Here is a 22598-nt window from a genome sequence, read left to right as displayed (position 1 = left end):
TAGGTTCAATGAAAAAGGCCTAAATGTAAGAAAGAAGAGAGAAGTAATCTCATCCGTTGATCTTATCTAATCTAACGAACATGATTTGTTCACGCTATGTTCAACGGATTTTTTCGTTGAACATTCGTGAACATATACAATATTTTTGGGGGTTCTGGGTTTTGACCCCCATATGTTCAACGAAAAAATCCGTTGAACATGGCGTGAACAAATCATGTCCGTTAGATTAGATAAGATCAACGGATGAGATTACTTCTCTCTTCTTTCTTACATTTAGGCCTTCTTCATTGAACCTTGGCCTATATATATATATATATATATACACACACACAAACACACACACATAGAGACAGAGAGAGAGATTTTATTTTCACCAATGGTGAAAATAAAATCAGGCCAGCTCACCGGGGTTTCGGGGTAGTTCTATCGGATTTCGGGTTAATCGGGTGTGGGCTAATCGGGCTGAGGATTTTGTCGAATTATAAATTTTCAATCCTAACCTTAAACGTTTGGGTTTCCGGCTAGCCCATCGGGCTAATCGGGTTAAAAGAGTAAAAATAAAATAATTTTTTTTATTTTGTTATTCTTAATGATATAATGTATATAATATACATAGAAATCAAATATTAAATTATATAGCAAGCATGAAATGCAAAAATATAAGATGTTGAAGAAAAAAAGTCGAGATTACATAACATATAAAATAAGTTAGTGACAATAAAATATTTCAACTTTTTTTTAAATAATAAAATATCCATCAATAATTTGAACTCATAGAATCAACGCATCTCAAAAATACAAAAAAGTAAAATGATGTGACTTTATTATATTTTGTCATTTTTTAATTTTTATATCTAAATATTTTATGTTACGTATCCAAGTTTCGGGCTAGCCCATCGGATTAGTCGGGCCGACCCTACCGGGTGTCGGACTATTCGATTGCGGGCTAATCGGGTTGAAATTTTTATCAGGTTGAAAATTTTCAACCCTAACCCTCTCGAGTTGACGGGTTAATCGGGCTAGCTCACGGATTTCGAGCTGGACTGACATCCCTATTCACCATCCAAGTTAATTCTTTTATATATATACTATCATCTAAATTATTATTTTTTTAGTAATTTTCACCATCTTACATATATATCTACGAATTACACAATATATTTTTTTTTATATACTTAGAGAGAGAATAGCGAAAACTCCTAAAAAGGCACTAAATCACACGCTTTCTCGCCAATTTGCAATTAAGGTAACAATTGTTTGGTCTTATTATGAATGTGAGATAAATAATTATGAACGGTGTATTCACTGTTCCAATCCATGAAGAAGATATCTGCAAATCTTCATGGGTGAGATTGTATATAAGACTCCAATCAGCACAAGTTCAATGATATCCATCTCGACGTACGACAATGTATTTTCTTGCCAATCTGCAGGATTATACCACAGATCCTGAAGAAGATTGACTATTATGACAAGCGCAATGTTGACAGGAAATACACAGAATGGATATATTCCTACCCATACGATGGATTGAACAATCTGAAACAACTGGTTAGCGTAAGTTGTGGGGCTCTGTCTCTTAAGTATGTCGAGATGATGCTGACTGGAAAGTACGTTCAAAAGAACATGACCAAGGCAGTGCTTAAAACATTTCATGAAAAGATAGTAGAAAACATCTACAAATTCAGCACGGATGCAAGTACCTTTGAGCCCTTGGATGATGAAGATGAACAAGAGGATGACGGTGAAGGCGAGGATGATGGTAAAGGCGTTGTGGTAGCCAATCTTAATGAATGAACAATCAGTTTATGTTTGTAAAACAATTTCTAGCATGCTTGATAAACAACTTGGCGATCAGTCAATTTATTTTGATTATGTGATATGTATGGTATGTTTTAGTCAGCTTCGTAACAGGTTTGGATTGTAAAGCACATAGCAGGTTTGACATTTATGGCACTAATAGTGCCATAAGTGCCAATGGATATCCCAAAAAAAACTGAAAATGCTTGCAGAAACGCAAAATAAAACGAAGTAAAATGACCCTCTTAGCACTTATGGCACTATTAGTGCCATAAGTGCCAAAGGATATCCCCAAAAAACTCAAATGGCTCTCTTGGCATTTATGGCACTAATAGTGAATGAATATTAAATTGAATTAACACTCGACTTGCCCAAGGATCGTCTCTTGGATTATCTTAATTCACCATACATCGATTAAACCTAGCATGCTCCTATTAATTTAAACAAAGATAGGAAGAAAAATGAGCTATGACTTACACAACAGGATTACATCATGAAAGTTATTAAGAAGTTCAGAATGACAGAATCTAGGGAAGTATCTGTACCTCTAGCTTAACACTTCAAGCTATCCACTGAACAAAGGCCCAAATTTGAAGCTGAAAGAAAAGAAGTTAGTGTTATTCCATATGCCAATATTATGGGCAGTGTTATGTACACAATGGTATGTACAAGACCTAATGTAGCACATGCAATCAGTGTGGCAAGCAGATACATGTCCGACCATCGTAAGAGTCATTGGTTAGCTTTGAAATGGATTCTGAGATATATGAAATGCACTGCAGGCTATAGTCTTGTTTATAGGCGAAATGTTGATTATCAATGGGATGCTCTTATTGGTTATTGTGACTCAGATTATGCTGCAAATGTTGACACAAGGAAGTCTCAATCAGGATATGTTTTTAATCATATATGGATCTGCTATGAGTTGGAAATCTTCTTTACAGTCTGTTGTAGCTTTATCCACTACTAAGGCAGAACATATTGCCTTAACTGAGGTTGTGAAAGAAAGTATATGGTTGAGAGGGATAATAGAAGATTTTGGGATTAAACAAAGTTCAGTAGCTATAAATTGTGAAAGTTAAAGTGCTCTGCACTTAGCCAAACACCAAGTATTTCATGAATGATCCAAACATATAGATGTTAGGTTGCATTTCATTAGAGATGAGATTGAAAAGGGAGTTGTGGCTGTTAAAAAAGTATCTACAGATCATAATGCTGCTGACATGCTTACAAAAGCACTTCCATCTGCCAAGTTCAAGTATTGCTTGGAACTGGTAAGTGTTTTGCCCAGGTAAGTTTTTTGATGGATGCCCTGTGATGAGGCTAAGGTGGAGGGGAAGCTCTATTGATCTTTATTGATGTTGCATACATGCTCAAGGTGGAGATTTGTTAGGGTATGATCATGCATACACACGTAAGAAAGGGGTTTTATGCAACATTAGAAAAGCTAAATGATTTAGTTGCAGAAGGTATAACATAATCTGTTATTTCAGAAGCTATCGAATGCTATGGTTTTGAGCTCATTTCTTCCTAATCAAGAAACAATTTTGGAAGCTGAAAATTTTCAGCTGATATCTTTAGTCTCTATTCTAGTCTATATAATGTTGTATTCATCTCTTTACTTACGGTTGTTGTTAGTTGAGCAAGAAGCGAGAAAAGAAGGTTGTTTGAGAGAGTTTGGAAAGAGTGTTCTAGCTGAGATTTTAGAGCTTCTGTTTCATTCCGATTTGCAGTGAGTGTTGTAATTTGTTTTCTTCTCGTTTGTTCAATCAATAAAGATTAAAGTGTTGACCCTCCCGTGGAGTAGATCTACGAATCGAACCACGTAAACCTTGCCAGTTCTTCATCTGTTTTTCATTCTTGTTTGCTGCAATTTATTGAATTGTGCAATTGTGAGTTCCGTTCACAGTATTTGATATACTTCCTCCATCCCTGAAACATCTTCACTTATTTCCCTTTTCATCCATCCCCAAAATATTTTTCTAATATATTTTTAAATACAATTTCCACATATTTACACATTACCACTAATGGATCCATATCTTTTTATTTTAATTGCTCCATTAGTCATTATCATCATTTTTTCTAATTTATGGGACTTATTCTCCACTCGTCAAATACACAACTATCATTTTATTAAAACTCATTTGTTCTAATTTGTGAGAATTTTCCTAACTGATCCATAAATTGTGAATTATACAATACTAGTTAGTTTTGGAATGATTGTGAGAATTTTATTTCAGAAATAAAAGTTATTGTATTTACACAAATACTTGCGTGCAATTAGTCGCAGAGATATATTGGTACGTATATGAAAATTGTAACATTTTTTTATTTGAAAATGATCCAACAAACTTCTCTCTCATTATTTACAAAAAGGTGTGAAACTCAATCTCCACTAAAACATAACTACCACATTTTTTCTTGAAACACATGTCATCTCCATTGAATCACAATTTTTAGGGATGAGCGAAGTATATAATAATCATTTTGATAAATGAAAGCAAAACGGAGGTTGTGGTGGAATAGTTGAGTGTCCTTTTCTCTTTACATGTAACCTAGGTTCAAAACCCACTCGATGTAGAGCAACCTTTTTATTTGTTTCTTTTTTTCTTTCAGCGTTTTTTTTAGTATATTTTTCTATTTATTTATGCTTTTTTCAGCTTTTTTTTTTTAATATTTTTGCAGAGTATCCTTTTTATCCATTTTTTTTTCTTTAGGCATATTTTTATTAATTTTTTCTATTTTTCTGTTTATTTTTCCATTTTTCATACCTTTATATATATATATATATATATATATCTCTTTTTATGTATTTTATTTAAATTTCTGCATTTTTTTCATCCACTTTTTATGTGTTTTTTTTCCAACATTTTATTTATATTTTTTTCTATGTTTTATTTATATTGTGTCACAATTTATCTATTCACTTTACAAATAAAATTTATAATGATAATTAATAAAGACTTTATGATCTAATGCATAAGTTATTAGTTTATGAACAAAAATATTTTAAGTTCGATTCCTAGTTGACGTGTTTTTTATTTATATTTTTTTACAAAAATTTGTGATATTTTTCATAAAATCAAATAAGACTTAGCTAACGTAAATAAGACATTTCATAAAATCAAATAAGATTTTTATTTATATAAAATATGATTTTAAGGCATTTTATTCGAAAACAAGATTTTTTTATAAAATATTGTTATTGGTAATTGAAACTTTATTTAAATATAAAACAAATAAGACTTTTTTTAATATTAAATAAGACTTTATTTTTCATACTTCTTATTAAGTAATGCTATTTCATACACAATGAGATTAAGTAATATATTTTCTTACTATTATCACAAGTCATATTTATTCTAAAAAAAATAGTATATTATTTACTATGCACAAAAGTCATATTTGCTATCACAAAAAGTCTAATTTGAAATGAACAAAAGTCGGATTTACTATTAAGTAATTTACCATTTATCTTTTCACTTTATAATTAAACTTACAATCCATTTTTTTGTGTTTCACTTTATAATTGAACTCCCTAGTACATTGATGATGGTCTGTACTTAAAACTCCTTAGTTTCTCTTGTGCTCTTTGTTGTTGGTCTGTTCTTAACCCCTATGATTTTGTTATCATTATTGCTTCGTTGTTGCTCCATAATTTAAGGGGGAGATCAATCAATTGGTTTTAAGGGGGAGTTTGCTTATATTAAGGGAGAGTTTTTATTATGCTCTTACTCTTATTTTTAAGTTGATACTATTGTTTATTCATGTGTTGAGCAATGTTTTATTTTATCTACATAAATGACAAAGAGAAAGATTGTTAAAGTAAAGAAAAAATCTCCAACCCGATTAGCCCGCACCCGACTAACCCGGAATCCGATAGGGCTAGCCCGAAAACTCGGTGGGCTGGCCCGATTGACATCCCTACTCTTAGTTGTTTGTCATTATATAGACTGTACCTTCAGAGTTAGGTACTTGTCATGTTACATGTATGAGAAGATGTCCTTGCCTACCTAATACATGTAGAGACCCTTTAGCTAAACGATATTTTACATCAGATAACTATAAGGAGCTTATCTATTCAGACGACTCCAGTTAGCAACAGGCTTAGGACTTCTTATTATGGAAGGATATATTTTAGATGATTCGTTTATTGCTATCCACAAGGAGTTCTTATCAAGCTAGGATTTGGCTAGACGTTTGGCAATTATAACTCCCAATATAAGGCGAAGAAAAGAATATGTTATGGTTGTTGCTTTTATATTCTTTTGAGTTCATATAATATTTTTCATTGAGTAGTCAGATCATATATTGCATTTAAGTATGATTTAGTAAATCGTTTTTCATTGTGTTAGAGAGAGATTGTTCAATTCATGTGATTTTGTTTTCGATTGTTTTACTAAGTAATTTGTGATATTTTTGTGTGGAATTAGGTGGTGAATATGCTGAGTTCACGCTTAGAGAGTGAGTCATTGTCTTGCTTTGAATTGTTCAGCGCTTGTGAGCTTGTGAGATTTTGTGAAGATATAGTGGCTTAGTAAGATCGAGTCTTATTGTGTGAGTCCATATGTATCTTAATGTTGTTTTTTTTAGGCGAGACCCTCAGACGTAGGTGTTTTATAATCGAACTGAATAATCATTCTTTGTGTAGTGTTCTTTATTGTTTTGATACATCGAACTGAATAATCATTCTTTGTGTAGTGTTCTTTATTGTTTTGATACATTATGTGATACTGACATCATCATATGTGATCACTTTATTTATTGTGCGATTATATATGTTTGGATAGGCGATAATTTCGCCATTACATTGATTACATATTTGTCTATATATTAATGTACTTTTCAAAAGAGCACCAAGTCCGATAAACAGTGGGAAACTTTATTGTATAGTCATAAAAGTAGAAGAAATTTTGTGGGAGTGATAAAAGAAATATCCACCTACACTCACTAAACAATGTTCCTTGTCTTTCAATGCTCAACAAAACACAAACAAGTGGAAAAGAATGAAGGAAATTAAGAAAGAAAGAGTAACAACTTGACTAGCTAAATTACATTCTTTCTCTTTAGTAGAATCAATGGAAGTTGGATTATTAAAAACAAAACATTTCAAAACTAACAAACGTTCGAAAAACTCAAAATCAAATCTTTACACCTTAACTAGCTAGAAACAAACTAATCGCTTTTAACCACATTTGATAGCAACTTTCTATTGAAACACTTTGAACAAGTGATCAATCAATCAATCCATATACAATCCAAACTTGCAATTTAAAAAGTTGAAGAATCAAGATAATCCACAAAGCCAAAAGTCTTGACCAAATCAGAGTCCTTAGGCTGATGAACAATCCTCTCAAACATGGCTCCACAACCTTGATGATGAACCATGGCTTCCAGCACTTTATCTTCACACACCCCCCCGCCACAGGAAGCGGAAGCTCTCTCCCCCTCGCTAAAAACGAGCTCCGAAATCCGATCCTTCTCCGTCTGCCTAGCATACTTGTTGGCCTCCATCAACGTGATCAAATGGTAGACATAAACCATCTTCTCCTGCCCTAGCCTGTATGCCCTGCACACGGCCTGCCTCTCCACCGAGGGGTTCCACGAGACGTCGAGCAAGACGACTCTTGAAGCCCCGACTAGGCTTATCCCCTCGCAGCAGGCCCTCTGCGAGGCCAGCAGCACCTTGGCCCTCCCATTCTTATCGTTGAAGTTGGTGATCAACCTCTGCCTCTGCGTCATGCTCAGGTCGCCGTCAATGTACATCACCTCGCGCCCTTGCTTGTAGCCCAAATGGCATTCTAGAAGCTTCTTGATGTGGAGCAATGGCTTGATGAACTCGCTGAAGATGAGGACTTTCTCATGGATTCTTGATGAGATCTCGATGAGGTTGATCAAGAAGCGCGTTTTCACCCCCGCGTTGGGGTCTGATTGGAGCGACTTGAGCTTACTCTTGTGGTTCGCGAAGGCAGCCACTTGGGCGACGAGGGAGGGGTGGACGGAGATGAGGGAGGCGAGGTGGGATTGTTCTAGAAAGTTGGGGTTGCGGGCTATGTTTTGTTCTAGAAGCTTCTGCTGCAGGGGAGTTGGTTTTAGTATGATGAGGGAGTCTTTGAGGCCTGGGAGGGTCTCGTGTAGGATGGTGCCTTTGTGTATGTGGACAAAGGGTTGGATCATTGCTCTTAGCTTCTTGATCCCTTGATCATCTCTCGTCAGACTGTCCCACTCATTCATCTGCTTCCTTTTCCTCCCTCTGCCTCTCCGCGATTTCATGATGAATCGCGGGTTGACGAGGGAGAGGGTGTTGTAGAGCTCGTCGAAGTTGTTCTGGAAGGGCGTGCCGGAGAGGATGATGCGGCGCCGCGTGGCCAGCCTGGTGAGGGCCTTCCAGATCAAGGTGTGATCGTTTCTAGGCGTGTGGCCCTCGTCCAGCACGACGAGGCTGGGGGATTCGAGCAGTGTCTGCTCGAATCTGTCCTTGCAGCGGGCCAGCTCCTCGAAGAGGCGGTAGCTGGCTCCGAGGATGCTGCCCCCTTTGACCCAGGAGAGGATCTTGAGCGATCTGGCGTGGCCCGCAGCCTCGTTCAAGTTGTGGAAGGGGATCCCGGCCTTCCACAACTTGAGCTCGTGCTCCCAGGTGAGGAGCATGCCACGGGGGGCGATGATGAGGGGGCGGCACTTGGGGTACAGCCTCATCAGCGTCTGGAGGAAGACGATGGTGAGGCGGGTCTTGCCCGTGCCGGGGGCATGGGAGATTATGCACCCGCCCCCGGCCCCGGCCCCGCCCCGGAGGATATTGTTGAGGTGGATGTCTCCGGCTATGTTCCTCCATATGAACTCGAATCCTTCCAACTGATGCGGATACAGCTCCTCTTTGTCGGAGCTGGGAATCAGATCAAAAACTGTGCCTCTTGAAGGAATATCACTACTACTATACCACTCCAAATTCCCACAATCTGAGCTCATCTTAAACTCATCATCATCATCAACATTCTTGGATTCTTCTTCCAAACTACTGCAATTCCATTCGCTCTGCTCTGGGGATTCCACACACTGCAGCAGCAACACAGAATAATGAGAATGATAGCATGCCAATCAATGTACAATGATATCTGGTGCTTACAAAAGGCGGGAAGACGTATTTGATGTGGAGTAAGAGAGTATGGCAAAATCTGCATACGATGCCGATTTGCTCATCAAGAAATTCATCGTGATCGTTCCGGCTGCATCGGGCGGCTGGAGATTGATCCACATCGCTGCATTCATCAAAATCAGTCTGCACCACCAAAATATAGAGTTAATTCGTCAACATATACAGATGATCGAGTATGATTAATGTAAGGTACCGTGCGTGTGGATTCCCAAAGTCCGAGTTCTAAATCATCAAAGAGACGATCGATTTCCATCTCCGACTCAGTTTTGGGCGACTGCTCATCATCCAACTTGAACTTCAAAGGCAGACCACTTTCTTCATTCTCTCTCGCATCACCAAAATCCAAATCAAGCTTCCGAGCCCTTTTCTTGCTTCCCGCTTTGTATTTGCGCTTCTTCTTCATCTCGTCATCGTCATCATCATCTACACGAATCTCAGATTCTTGAATGCCTTTGATGGTGGTGCCGCCGCCGTCGGGATTCTTGATGGTGTCGTGGAGGCGCCTGTAGTAGGCGTCCAACTGGCTCCTTGTCCGCCGCGAGACCGTACCTCCGGCGTCCATCTTTCCGGCGAGATATCAAAAGATACGCTTTATTTGATTGCAATCAGAATTAGAGGACGAACGATTCGTATTTGTGTTTGATGTGATTTTTCTTTTCTTTTTTTTCCTCCAAAAATCAAGTTTCTAATTGTCCGTAATTATCATTAATGCGAATCTATATCTCTTGCGAATTAAGTAATTTATTACCTTCCATTACGAGTGTTGAAAACCCTAGATCAATTAGGTTTTTGATTCTATCTTGAGTCTTGACAATCTCCCTTCATATTTAACTAACGTATAAATTAAATTGAAGAGGCGGGGAGTCTTACTTGTGCGATATGGTCTTGCAGGTCAAAATCTGTCAAATTAATCCAGATTTGAATTTATAACTCAAATATATAAATATTCGCCGAAAATTCGTAGGAATTATTTGTTAATAATTAATATTAATAAATTATTAAACACGAAAACTTTGGTACAACGATTGTACCGTGTAACCGGGCATGCAGGGACGGATCCAGAACTTATCTATTATGATAGCACAAAATAATTATAAATATTGCATCTGCCGTAATTCAATAGGTCACATTTTTTTATTTGGACGTCGCAAATTAATAGGTCACTTCCAAAAATGAAAAGTTAATATTACATAACAAATAACCTTATATAACTCATTATTTATACCATATGTCATTGTGCCCACAGCCCACACATGATTACCTGGCTTCTCACCTAAAAAAGAATATTTTCATTTATCTCTCCTTTTTTATTTTTTATTTTTAACAAATATATCCTCAAAAAAGTTTTTTTCTCTCTCTCTCTCTCTCCCCTGTTCTATTATAAACTATTCAGTTTTTAACATATGTGCCCAATCCTTATGGTCTACTGAATTAGGATGGAAGAAGTATAAAATACATTAAAGAAATTACTTCATTTGTCCATGAAAAAGAATCTCATTTTGTGTTGGACACATATAGATTTTAATTAAATTGTTAAAGTTATTGTAAGTAGAAATGTAAAATAAATGTGCAATTTATAGGGGTAGTGTTAATACAAAAAAGTGAAATAAAGTGTTAATTAATGTATTGACACTACAAGAAAATCGCACATACATAACACATCATACATAACGGTTTTTTTCGAAAACCGTTATGTATGAGCGCCTTTTTTACTATAGTTAACGGATACAGAAATTTCCGTTATGTATGTACTGTTATCTATATACATACGTAACGGTATGGAGAAATGCGTTATATATGAGCGTTATCTATTAGTCATATAGATAACGGTAATCTTAAACCGTTATAAAATTCGTTATCTATGAGCATATATTTTATAACGATTGTCAAATCGTGACGAAAAAGCGTTATATATGAAGGTATTTATAACGGTTATTTCCACCGTTACAAAAACTGTTATGTATGAGCATCATTTTTTTTTTCCTTTTTTCGTCAATTTTTTTTAAAAACCATTATATATTTATTTTAAAATAAAAAATGTTGAGCTAACAATAAAATAAATTAGAAATTAAGGTTATTTTTAAATCAGTATTTAAATAAATTAGACTCAATTTTTAAAATCATTTTTTCAGTTTTTTGAAATCTTAATATATTTATTTTAAAATAAAAATAAAATTTATAATGTAAAAATTAAAAATGAAATTTATTGTGAAATTAGTATTTCAATAAGTTTGAGTCGATTTTTTTTTTGTTATTGTAAAAATTTTAAATGAAATTTCTTTTTTAACCTAATCTAATTCCCTCCAAACCCCTTCCCCCAGTCCGCTGCGCCATCCCCCTGGTCTGTCGCGCCTCCGTCCAGCTCCCCCCAATCCCCCGCGACCCTGGTCTGCTGCGTCTCCGTCCGCCCCTGAATCAGTGTCTAGTTTCTCACCCAACCAAACCCTAACTCTCTTTCTCTCTCCCAAACCGCAGCGCTTCTGTCCGCCTCTCCCGGGTCCACCGCGCCTCCGGTCTGATACTCCACCTAAAATAGCTGCGGCGGTTCGAGTAGAGCGGCAGATGGATCAAGGCGCTGCTGGAAGAAGCGGAGAACTAGCGGATGCATCTGATGACCTTCCTGGAACTGTCGCAGCCGAAATGGACGGAGCGTGCCCCAGTTATCGCGATGCAGGGCGTCTTCTTCAACGCCTATTTCGCCGCCTACCTGCTGTCGCCCAAGCTTGCCCACCGCATCGTCGGATACCTCGAGGAAGAGGCAGTCAATTCCTACACCGAGTTTCCCAACGATCTGGAGAAGGGGATCGTCGAGAATCAGCCGGCGTCGGCCATCGCCATCGATTACTGGCGCCTGCCGCCCAATCCCACTTCGCTTCGGTAACATACTTTTCCGATCTTGCGTTTTTCATTTTTCTTTTTGGAATTCCAGAATATTCAATTTTGTGTTTGTGGAATTAAATGCGAAATTATAAATTATTGTGGAAGAAATTAGGAAAAGCTAAAAATTTTCGTGTTCTAGCTGTTAATGATAACCCAAATTGCTTGAAGTTATTGGAATTGTTAGTTGCTTTAAATTTGTATAATTTACAAGCAAGCTGACTCCTATTTTACATCTCATTTCTCCAATTCTTCTTCGGCTATCCCAGTATAATTTACAATCCCCAAAACTTGTTGGTGGCCTTGAACGCCGGTTTTTCCAGCAGTGTAGCAGGTAGATACAGAAGAAAAATTGTATCACAAAATTTTTAAATGAATTTTTTGTCTGTCTTTAGGGATAGGAATATAACGCCCTAAACTGGAAAGGGGGAGGGAGTTGAGAAAGGTTGGCTTCCTGTGGGTATAATGAAGGCTTAGTTGAAGTTGAGAAAGGTTGGCTTCCTGAGCAGCTGCAACCTTCTTTGTCTATTATTTCCTTGGCTCCAACTGCATTCACTTTCAGGTACTCGTATTCAAACTTGGAAATAGTTATTGTTGAGCTAGGCCGAGAGGCTGAAGCTCTATTTCTGACTGTCTTCTCAATAATAGATTTCAGATTCTCGAGCGCTATTTGTTTTGATGATTTGATAACTTTGAGATATTGTAATCTTTCCTCAGCCAAGTCTATCTCAGTCTCCGATTCGGCCTTGATATGATATGATAAATTTGACAACTTTGATGAATTTTGGGGCTATTTTATGTTGATGCTATTATGTTTTGATGAATTTGAAATATTTGTTGTTCATCTTTTATTAATCAGAGGAACAAATAGACTACAGAAGGTGCTAAACTCCAGTTAAATTCCCGATGAAGAAGAGTGCTAGACTAAGATTGAAGAAGAAAGGTGATTGATTTTCCAATTAGATGTTTACTCTTTGGTTGCACACTTTCTAACTTTCTACAGTACCAGTTCCTTGCATCATTGGTTCTACTTGCATTATATATCTGTTTGTTATTTCTTCATATGACTGAAGTTGCTTCACATTCGATTTCCTTGGCAGGGAGGAACACAAAAAAATCTCAAAAATCTGTTGGACAAGCATCAAATGACTCCATGGTGGAGTAAACTACATGGTACGGAATTTGTAGGTCTTGGTACTAGCTATGTTAGTTTACTTAGTTTTTCTCTTGTTTATATTTTCTACATTGGCAAGTTCCTCTGCATCCACCCATTAAATAATATAAATAGTAATAATGTGAGAATTAATTGCTTTATAAAATAAAATTTCATTGTGAGGATTAATATTTCAATGTGTTCTTGTTTCGCATCTCATATTTCTTTGTTCTCTATTGAATAACTTTTTATTGACGAATTTTTCACTTCCTGATATATATGATTAATGTGATTTTTGCAGAAGAGGTGTTCAAGAACTGAAAAGGCAAGTGAATTGTCGGAAGAACTCGTTAGAGAGCAGAAAGCATACTATGGCGATGTTCATAATTTTCTTTTAGCTATAAGATACTTGGTACTTTCAATTTTCAAAATAATTCGGATGATAATGTATGAATGTTTTAGAGTATATGTTATTGATGGTTTTATCATCTTGTTATTTTAAATTATTTATTTATTTTTTGAGATAAATAACAAAAAAAAAGAAAAATTGTTATCTATAATAACACCACACAATAATATAAAAGCATTTATAATGGTAAAAATTTGTTATATATTATGACAAAGATAACGGTTAAAACCGTTATGTAAAGTACAAAATATTGTTATGCATTATACATTAGATAACAGCAACTAAACGTTACGTATGAGCGTAACATACTGTTATCTATTACACTATAGATAACGGTATTTTAGTGTTACGTATGAGCAAATCGTACTGTTATCTATTCAACTATAGATAACAGTATTTTACCGTTACGTATGAGCGTATCGTACCGTTATCTAATATAATAGATAATGGTATTTTTACCGTTATGTATGAGCGTATCATAGATGACACCACTATATATAACGGTTTTTTTGGGGCATAGATAACGGAGTGCGTTTTTCTTGTAGTGTGAGGATTAGGAGTTTAAAAGACTGCTTATTTATTACTCCCTATGTCCCGTAGAGTTTGAGTCGTATTCCTTTTCGGGTTGTCCCACCGAGCTTGAGTCGTTTCCTTTTTTGACAAAAATTAGGTAATTTAAAACACTAATTATCAATACTAATTGCACCCCTTATTTTTCTTTAATCATCCCAAATAACTCTCATTTCTCAAAAAATATAAACATTTTCACAGCTATACTTAAATAATTTAAATTTTATATTTAAAATGATTTAATTAATTTAAATTTTATATTTGAAATAATTTTATTATTTTAAAATAAAACATAATTAAAATAATTTTATTATTTTAATTAAATTTCAGATTTAATTAATTTAAATTTTATATTTAAAATAATTAATTATATAAATGTGGGGAACTTAATGAAATATCCTAATCCTAGTTCTGATGATACCAAAATCAATAGGTTTCACTTGTAATAGACTAGAACTGTTCGAACTCAAGTGTTAGAGTTCTTTTTCTAGTTTAGTTGTTGTTCTGAAGACTGAACACTGAAGAACGAAGGACTGAAGACTGAAGACTGAAGACTGAAGACTGAAGATGCCGACTGATGTAACAATTAAGGCAAAGTCAAATACTGATATTTGACTTATCAGTCGACGGATCAGTTTCGACTGATTACTTAATGTGCGCCACGTGGATTCAGCGGATGAAGGATAATTAGCCCCAACGGGATCGTTTCTTGGATATCTTAATTTACCATACAACGATTAATCCTAACATGCTCCTATGAATTTAATTGCTGCACGTTGGAGTTAGAATTACTTACTTGTAAATTGTACGCAGAGGCTGTCGATAACAGAATCAAAGGACTCCAGCTCTGACCTTCTGACTGTATCCCGCTCAGCTTTCACCGTTGGATGGACAACGAACTATGAAAGTCCCAAGACAGAAATCTGCTTCTCACGTCTGGCGCCTCTCTGCTCTCTCACAAAACCCTAATTAATTAGTGTGTATTTCCTGAGAGCAGACATCTGTATTTATATAATTAAATACGTGTGTGGGGCGCCAGTTTCCTTGTGATGGGCGAATTCTGTCTCTGCTAGGGCAAGGAGACTTTGGGCCAGTCCAAGGACCAGATACAAGGAATAAAGATGGGCCTCGAATAAATAAATTATCCATGGTCAGCCCAGACCATAATTAATTTATAAATATTAGTTCATTCCACTCGAGAACCAATATTGACTTACCCCTTTATTGCCGGTGATGAGTCGGGGCTTGTATTTAGACTTATTAAATCTCCGTATTTAAAATATCCGACATCCATTAATTAATTAGAGCTCTGACAGCTTAAATTAATTAATCTCTTTATAATTCTTAAGTAGTACCACTCAAACCTTATTATTGCGCCTGAACTTAATCAACCTGCAGGTTTTAGCGCAATAAAACTTATTGAGCTCCTTAAGGGGATGTCATTATCCTATATCGGATACGGGTACTAATACAGATAATCAAATATCATATATTAACCGTTATCACCCAAGATACAGAGTACTTAAGTTACTATATAACTCTCACCCATAGTAAGTCAAAGTGATATACGAATCAACATATATATATGAAAACTTATTAGTATTAAGATTCTATTAAGTCACCGAGATCTTGATTCTTCACTTAAGTCAGACAGAAGAATACATCTCACTGTGGTCCTATCAATACGTTATGACGTACCAGTATAGACAAGTAGTCAAGACAAACTACTTCCATCTATACTGCAGCCTAAAACAATAACTTGTCCTAGAGTTATTTCGGCTGTGATCATTTTATATCTCTTAAGGTTATTCCAATTATATGGTCTTCTGTGATCTACAACACACCATATAATCTACTTATATAGAGATAGAGAACATACATATGCAATCATGAATACAAACAGATAGGAGATTAAAACAGTGAACATAGAAATCATTGTATACAAGCATAAAATGTTCTTGCTTTCAGTATACAAATCCAACAGCGGATTGATACTAAAGTCAAGTATCAGTTAAACATTCTTCCTCGGACTGAACCTCTAAAGTTCAAAGGAAGCCACGCATTCCAGAAGTACAACCACATTAAATGCAGAGATCTCAGGATCGTCCTTTCTCTGTAGAAACCATTCCTTTTGGTGATTACCTTTTTAGAGATGTCCTATCTCCTGCTCTTCAAAGTAGCCGTTCTCACCAAACAAGGAATCTCGAAGATTGAAGCCTCAGCCCAAGTTCAAATTACTCTTTAACGGAAGAAATCTTGAAGACCATCTCTGCCAACGGATCTATTCAAGACGTCTCCTATAAATTGCGCTCGAGGATCATTTCAATCTTCACCGATTCAACAACATAAGCTGAAACGCTACCGAATTCGTTACTCAACAAAATCAAGCATCCCCAAAGATTGAATCGAAGAAGAGAATCACAAAGCCAAAAATCAGTCACTGCTGATTACCTATATTCTCTTAGAACTTAGGCAAATATTGTATATCCAAAGCCTAGGTAAAATTGACTGCAAAGAACTTGTTCTTTGTGGTTTTTTCAAACCTCTTTTCAACGGACCGAATTGAAAGTTTGTGTCGAAAAAGAGTTCAGGCCAGTGTCCTGTCTCCGTGAGATCTTAGTGCCCAGTGTGCGCTAGGAGTGAGAAATCCAACCCAGTTTGTTGGTACTGAAGATAGGCTCTTCAGTTGTTTCGGTTTGTTGTGCACCCGTAAGCACACGTTCAGGTTTGTTGTGCACCCGTAAGCACATGCCTGGTGAAGTTGTCGGTCTGATCAACTGACCGTGGATGTAGGAAGTGTTTTCCGAACCACATAAAAATCTTTGTGTTATTTACAGCTTTCAGAATCTACCTTCTTACTTGTGCTCTTACTTTCTTAAACTGAAAACTGATTAATTGCAAAGAGAAACTTGATTGTTGACAACGTGATTAATATCACAGGCTATTTTGAAACAAAAGTTTTCCGCTGCGTGTGTTATTAGTCTAACTGATCGATCTTCAGATAGTCAGTAAGATTCATAACATCTCTCTATTTAACAAACTCGACTGAAGCCTTACGTGTATTAGTTAAAGTCTTTGACTTAACTGATAACTCTTTACTGAAGAGTATTTAGTATCAGTCGTCAACCTTATTTTGTCAAAACTCTTTCCACTAAAATGGTTGAGTTAGTTTGTATTTAAAGTTTCAGATTTGAAAAATAGCCTATAGGTGTACTCCCCCCCTCCATACACCCATTCGAGACCCTCCGGACCTAACAATTGGTATCAGAGCAGGTTGTTCGCAAGAACAATTTTTCTTTGACCAAGTTCTACTGAACTAGATCCTACTCCTTAAAGGTCTCGAAATCTTTCCTTTTTCAAAAAGTGCTTACTGCTTTTCCTATCTGTTGTTTTCTGTTTTTTTTTTTCTATGGAAACTAACCACAGCAGAGTATCCTCACTACCTATGTTTAGTATTGAAAAATACGACATATGGAAGTTTCGACTTGAGAGCTTCCTCACTGCTCAACATTGCTGAATGTGGGAAGTTATCACCAAAGGACCCATCATCATCACGGAGGTGATCAAAAGGGTTCATCTGGGCCCAACCAGAGATCCTTTTGATGAAGTCCATATCAAATCAAAGGCTGACTTCACCACAGAAGAAAGGAAGCAAGATGAGCTCGACAACCTCGCCAAAAGCATAATCTCCGGCTCAGTTCCAGACAAGCACGTTACCAAGATCATCAAGTGCAGGACTGCAAAGGAGATGTGGGACATTCTAGAAGGAATATGCATTGGATCAGAGGAGATAAAGGAGAACAAGTTATCAATAGCTTGTAAAAAATTCGACTCATTCCTCATGCTAAAAAATGAATCTGTCGACGAGATTGAACTCAGATTCAATCAGATCCTGAACGAAATTCAATCCATCTCGAAGGACAAATACACTCAACGAGAAATTAATCTAAAGATTCTGCGAGCACTTCCGCGAGGAGATTGGCAGATCTATGCAGTTGCTCATCAAAACAAGCCAGGATTCAACCAGCTCCCAACGAACAAGCTTTTCTCGGATCTCGTGGCAAATGAGTTCGACATCCAGAGAAATCTTGAAACAAAGAAAGCTGGAGGATCAGACGAAGATGCTCCATCAGCTTCAAAAGGAGCGACGCTGAAAGTTTCAGCAAAGGAAAACAAGAAGCAATCAAAGGAATCAAAGAAACTTAAACCAGAGGACTTCTTCAGTCAATATGCTCTATTGACTGAAAGATTCAACAAGATGGAATCCAAATTTCGCAAGTACAGGAAGTTTCACAAATAGCACTACAAAGGGAAAGAAAGAGAAAGCAAGTCCAGATATTCCACTGATAGAAGCGGAGAAAGGAAGTCATCTGCTACTGATCTAAAAGATGTGGAATGCTACGGATGCAAGAAGAAAGGGCACTATCGATCTGACTGCCCTGAATTGTTGCAGTCTGAGCGCAAAGAGATGAATTTTTTTTTCCAAGGGGAGTAGGGTATATACTCCTATTTCCAAATACATGAATTTTTTTTCCAAAGCAGGGATGGCAATACACAATACTGGTTAAAGAGATACTCAATACTGCTTCGGCAGATATCTAAGCCTCGTTGAGAAAGTCTAAGCCGCTGATATCTAAGCCTCGTTGAGGTAGTCTAAGCCGCTGATGTAGAAAATACTGCTTCGACAGATACGTAAGTCGTGACGGGTAGACACTGCTTCGACAGTTGTTTATGCCTCACACAGGATATGTAAGCCGTGGCGGGTAGACATTGTTTCCACAGTTGTTTATGCCTCATACAAGATATGTAAGCCATGACGGATAGACACTGCTTTGGCAGTTGTTTATGCCTCACGCAGGAAGATGTAAGTTGTGACGGGTAAACACTGCTTCGATAGTTGTTTATGCCTCACGCATGAGGATGTAAGCCGTGATGGGTAAACACTGGTTCCATAGTTGTTTATGCCTCACGTATGAAGATCTAGGCCATTTTTCAACGCTGAATATCTATGTTGTTTTTCAGTGCATAATATCTAAGTCGTTTTCAGTGCAGAATGTCTAAGTCATTTTCTGCGTTGGATGTCTCACTTGCTCTCAGCCACTTCTTAGTGCACATTCACTTCTCAGCGATGGTTATCTTAAGCCACTTCTTAGTGTGTTATTCTCAACATCACCCAATAACAAAGCATTTCATCCAGACTTGACAAATATTTATGACGGGACTTCTCATGTTATCAAAGTATTGTGTCTCTCAGCCTTGACAAGATTACATATCATTTCGGTATCTTCTTTCGAGGGTCTTCTTATTCACTCGACACAAAGTATTTATATTGCTCATCAATGCAAGATATTTAATATGGGATATTCTCAAGCGCTTGTCTTCTTACATTCCCAAAGAAACGAAAGTTGATCATCTTTGATGACGTTTAAAAAATCAAAAGGGAAATCAAGTCTACGACCATAATTCTAAAATCAAGGAAAATTATTATCTTTGTTCATTGGTAGCGTTGAGATATTTTGATTTTACTGTTTTGCAAAGTTGACATTTTTTATATATCTAACGAGTTGCAGGGCTGGAAAATCGTGTATGTTTAGCTGATTTGGGATAACAAAACAAGGTGGCTCTAACAATACTTCACTGGTTGAACACGAAGAAGACACGGTTCAACCAGACCAGGGAGAGTAGCTGATGAGGACTAAATTATGCACCAGTGTTGTGCTTAACAGTGCTGGAATATTTCTCTCAATTATTATTATTATTTAATGTTATTGTTACTGTTATCTTGAATATTTGGTGCAGCACTGACTTGACAGGGCTAACTTTATTAATTGAGAATTATCTTAGCAGCTTAACCATGTTTTCGCCTTGGCTACCAAGCCTTGGCTCTCAGCCTCGATGATTCGGCTCTACTTCGATTTGGATAGCCCAGCCTGAATTCTCAGCGCTGACCATTCAGCCCAAGGACAAAGAGTAATATAGTAGGGGCCTAGGCCCAACTACTTGAAGTAATTGGCCCAAAGGCCTTCGGTTTACTTGATGCTTATAAATAAAAGTTTCATTATTAGAATAAGAGATGAATGTTTGATTTTGGCTCACCATGTAAAATGTAAACTCTCCAAATCTAGTGAAAAATCCCAAAAAATCTACCTGTGGATGTAGATCTTCATGATCGAACCACATAAATCTTCGTGTCTTTTATCGTTTTATTTAGCTGTTAATTCTTGCTTCACCATTATGTACTTGTACTCGTCTCAAATCTTATTAAAAGAAAAATTTTATTACTCGTTCTCATCCTAAAATACCCATTACTTTTGCGAACTTGTTTGAAGTTATAAATATGTATATAATCAACTAAAATTTATACCAATAATTCGCTATCCATCTCAATAACCCCCAAAGATCACAAAGTAAACATTAATAATAAATTGTATAAATAACTAAAGATTAAAATTAAATTAATGAAAATCATACATCCATGGAACCCATTTGAACTTATATATTTGTATCGGTCTCAAACAAGATCAAAAACTAATTCACTACTTATTCTCATCCCAAATTCGTATAATAATACTCATTAATTACAAAGTTCAACTATTCGAACTCATTTAGAGTTTATATACATACTTTTATTTGTCCCAAACTTAATTATTAAGTGATTTTACTACTCGTTCTTGTCAAAGTCATGTAGTAATACGTGCTAATTCGTTGAACCAGTTGAAAATTTACAAAAATATACAAAATCAAATATAAATTGTAATAATTATGGTATAATAAATACTATATATAATTGCACGAGTTGTTGGTCTAGCAGTAAAGTTGTTAATGTTTGAGGCCAAATGTCTCAGATTTGAGTTTACAATGGCGTGATCTTTATATTTATATGTTATTTACCACACAACAACAACAACAACAACAATAATAATACTAATTCAAAATATAAACTTGAAAATTATACAATTAATAAAACTCATTCTGAATTTATAAACTTATATCCATAACCATTTGAAATCCAATAAAAATGATTTTACTATTCATTATAATTTAAAATCAATGTATAGCAATATCCACTGTTACTCGAGCTCTTTTAATTTGTAAAATATCTAAATAATTGTAACAGCCCGGTTCTAAACTTGACGGTTGTCCACACAAACTAAGACGAGTCTTTTCTAACGTGTTTTATCTTCACTCGCACGCTCCTCGAGAAATTTTTCAGGGGCTCACGCATCCTGAAATTGCTCCAAGCCAAACACGCTTAACCTTGGAGTTTCTTCCATATGCGGTCACCAGAAAAAAAGATGCATTTTGTTAGTATGAGTAGCACCAATCAAATCATTTAAGCTCTCTTCAAATATGCAGTCCCATAACTGCATATTCTTGGAATCCCTCTCTTTCTGGTGTGTTTCGGTTCGTTCATGTACCCCTCCGCTTCGAAGTACTTATAGGAACCGCTCTTTGTATGTGTCTTGTATATCGGAGATCACTCCTTACTTCTGCCCCCGGCATCACATGCTTGCCAGCTTCTACTTGGTTCGTCCCCGAACCACACCGTACTGCAGAGGTTCGGCTCTGATACCACTTGTAACAGCTCGACTCCAGACTTGACGGTTGTCCCCATAGACTAATACAAGTATTTTAATTCTAGCATGTTTTGTCCTCAATCGCACGCTCCCCGAGAAATTTTCCAGGGGGTCACCTAGCCTGGAATTGCTCCAAGCCAAACACGTTTCACATTGGAGTTTCTTCCATGTGGTCACAAGTAAAGAAGATGATGCATCTTGTTAGTATGAGTAGCATCAATCAAATCATTTAAGCTCTCATCGAATATGCAGTCTCATACTTGTATATTCTTAGAATTCCTCTCTTTCTGGAGTGTTTCGGTCCGTTCATATACCCGTTCGCTTCGAAGCACTTATAAGAGCCGCTATTTGTTTGTGCCTTGTGCACCAACGATCACTTTTTACTTGGCAAAGTGAAGCCCATCTTTATCAATAAAGAAGATATGGCGCGGCGGGAAGAGCTATGATACACGAGGGATCTTTTTATGGTCGTTCTTCCTTCTAATGACCAACATATCTATAATTCTTTTCTCCCAAATGAAGCAGCAGGCATCGGTTACGAGTTCTTGAGTTAAAGCCTTGCTTTCAGAGCTATCGTTCCAGTGCCGCTAAAGGAGGGAGTTAAGAGAGGAGTCGATTTGCTTTATAAAAAAAAGATACCAATGATTTTCTATGGAATGGTTTCACGGGATTTAGTTGTCTTGATTGTGGAATGCCTTTGTCGAATCGAAACCGCGCTCCTTTAATATGATGAGAAGAAAGGGATTCAAAATGCCAAGGCTCTCATCTCTCACCCATTTTTAGCTAACCACCATCAACCCCATTTTTCTCCAAATCTTCCGTTTCAAGCATCAAACGAAATACTCAAAAAAGTCATAAGAAGAGATAATATCTTTACTTTATCCGAGTCTTCTTCCGACCCTTACCACCACGATATCGATGTCTTGATGTTCTTTATGTCGTTGAGGATGTCAGTACTCTACTCAGTATTGATACTCTTTCGAGTTCATTAATAATAGATACTGACACTACAAAAAAACGCGTAATTACCGGCGAAAATTACCGGCGGCGATTTTG

The 22598-nt window shown here is 36.5% G+C and overlaps 2 protein-coding genes across 8 annotated transcripts; one reads left to right on the top strand and one right to left on the bottom strand.

Moving 5' to 3' along the window:
- Positions 1-6873: 6873 nt before the first annotated feature.
- Positions 6874-9688, bottom strand: LOC130987410 (SNF2 domain-containing protein CLASSY 3-like). Its single transcript, XM_057910934.1, has 3 exons — positions 9150-9688; positions 8927-9079; positions 6874-8856 (listed from the first exon to the last, which is right to left on the bottom strand). Exons 1-3 carry the CDS (start codon positions 9516-9518, stop codon positions 7075-7077), a joined length of 2304 nt encoding a protein of 767 aa, XP_057766917.1. The 5' UTR covers positions 9519-9688; the 3' UTR covers positions 6874-7074.
- Positions 9689-11206: 1518 nt separating this feature from the next.
- On the top strand, positions 11207-13474 carry LOC130987442 (ubiquinol oxidase 3, mitochondrial-like). 7 transcript variants are annotated; one of them, XR_009089732.1, is made up of 6 exons: positions 11265-11343; positions 11432-11833; positions 12229-12395; positions 12693-12776; positions 12934-13006; positions 13288-13474. XR_009089732.1 is itself a non-coding variant. In XM_057910983.1 (2 exons), exons 1-2 carry the CDS (start codon positions 11559-11561, stop codon positions 12248-12250), a joined length of 297 nt encoding a protein of 98 aa, XP_057766966.1. In that variant the 5' UTR covers positions 11215-11558; the 3' UTR covers positions 12251-13474. The 7 variants fall into 7 exon arrangements, 1 of the variants encoding a protein (XP_057766966.1); XR_009089729.1 differs by having other exon boundaries at positions 11207-11833; XR_009089730.1 differs by having other exon boundaries at positions 11215-11833; positions 12934-13017.
- The last annotated feature ends 9124 nt before the right edge of the window (positions 13475-22598 follow it).

This window comes from Salvia miltiorrhiza, chromosome 6 (assembly GCF_028751815.1).
Source record: "Salvia miltiorrhiza cultivar Shanhuang (shh) chromosome 6, IMPLAD_Smil_shh, whole genome shotgun sequence".
In the NCBI taxonomy this organism is placed as follows: domain Eukaryota; kingdom Viridiplantae; phylum Streptophyta; class Magnoliopsida; order Lamiales; family Lamiaceae; genus Salvia; species Salvia miltiorrhiza.
The sequence above is the reverse complement of the archived record's forward strand: the minus strand, read 5'-3'. Positions and strand labels throughout refer to the sequence as shown.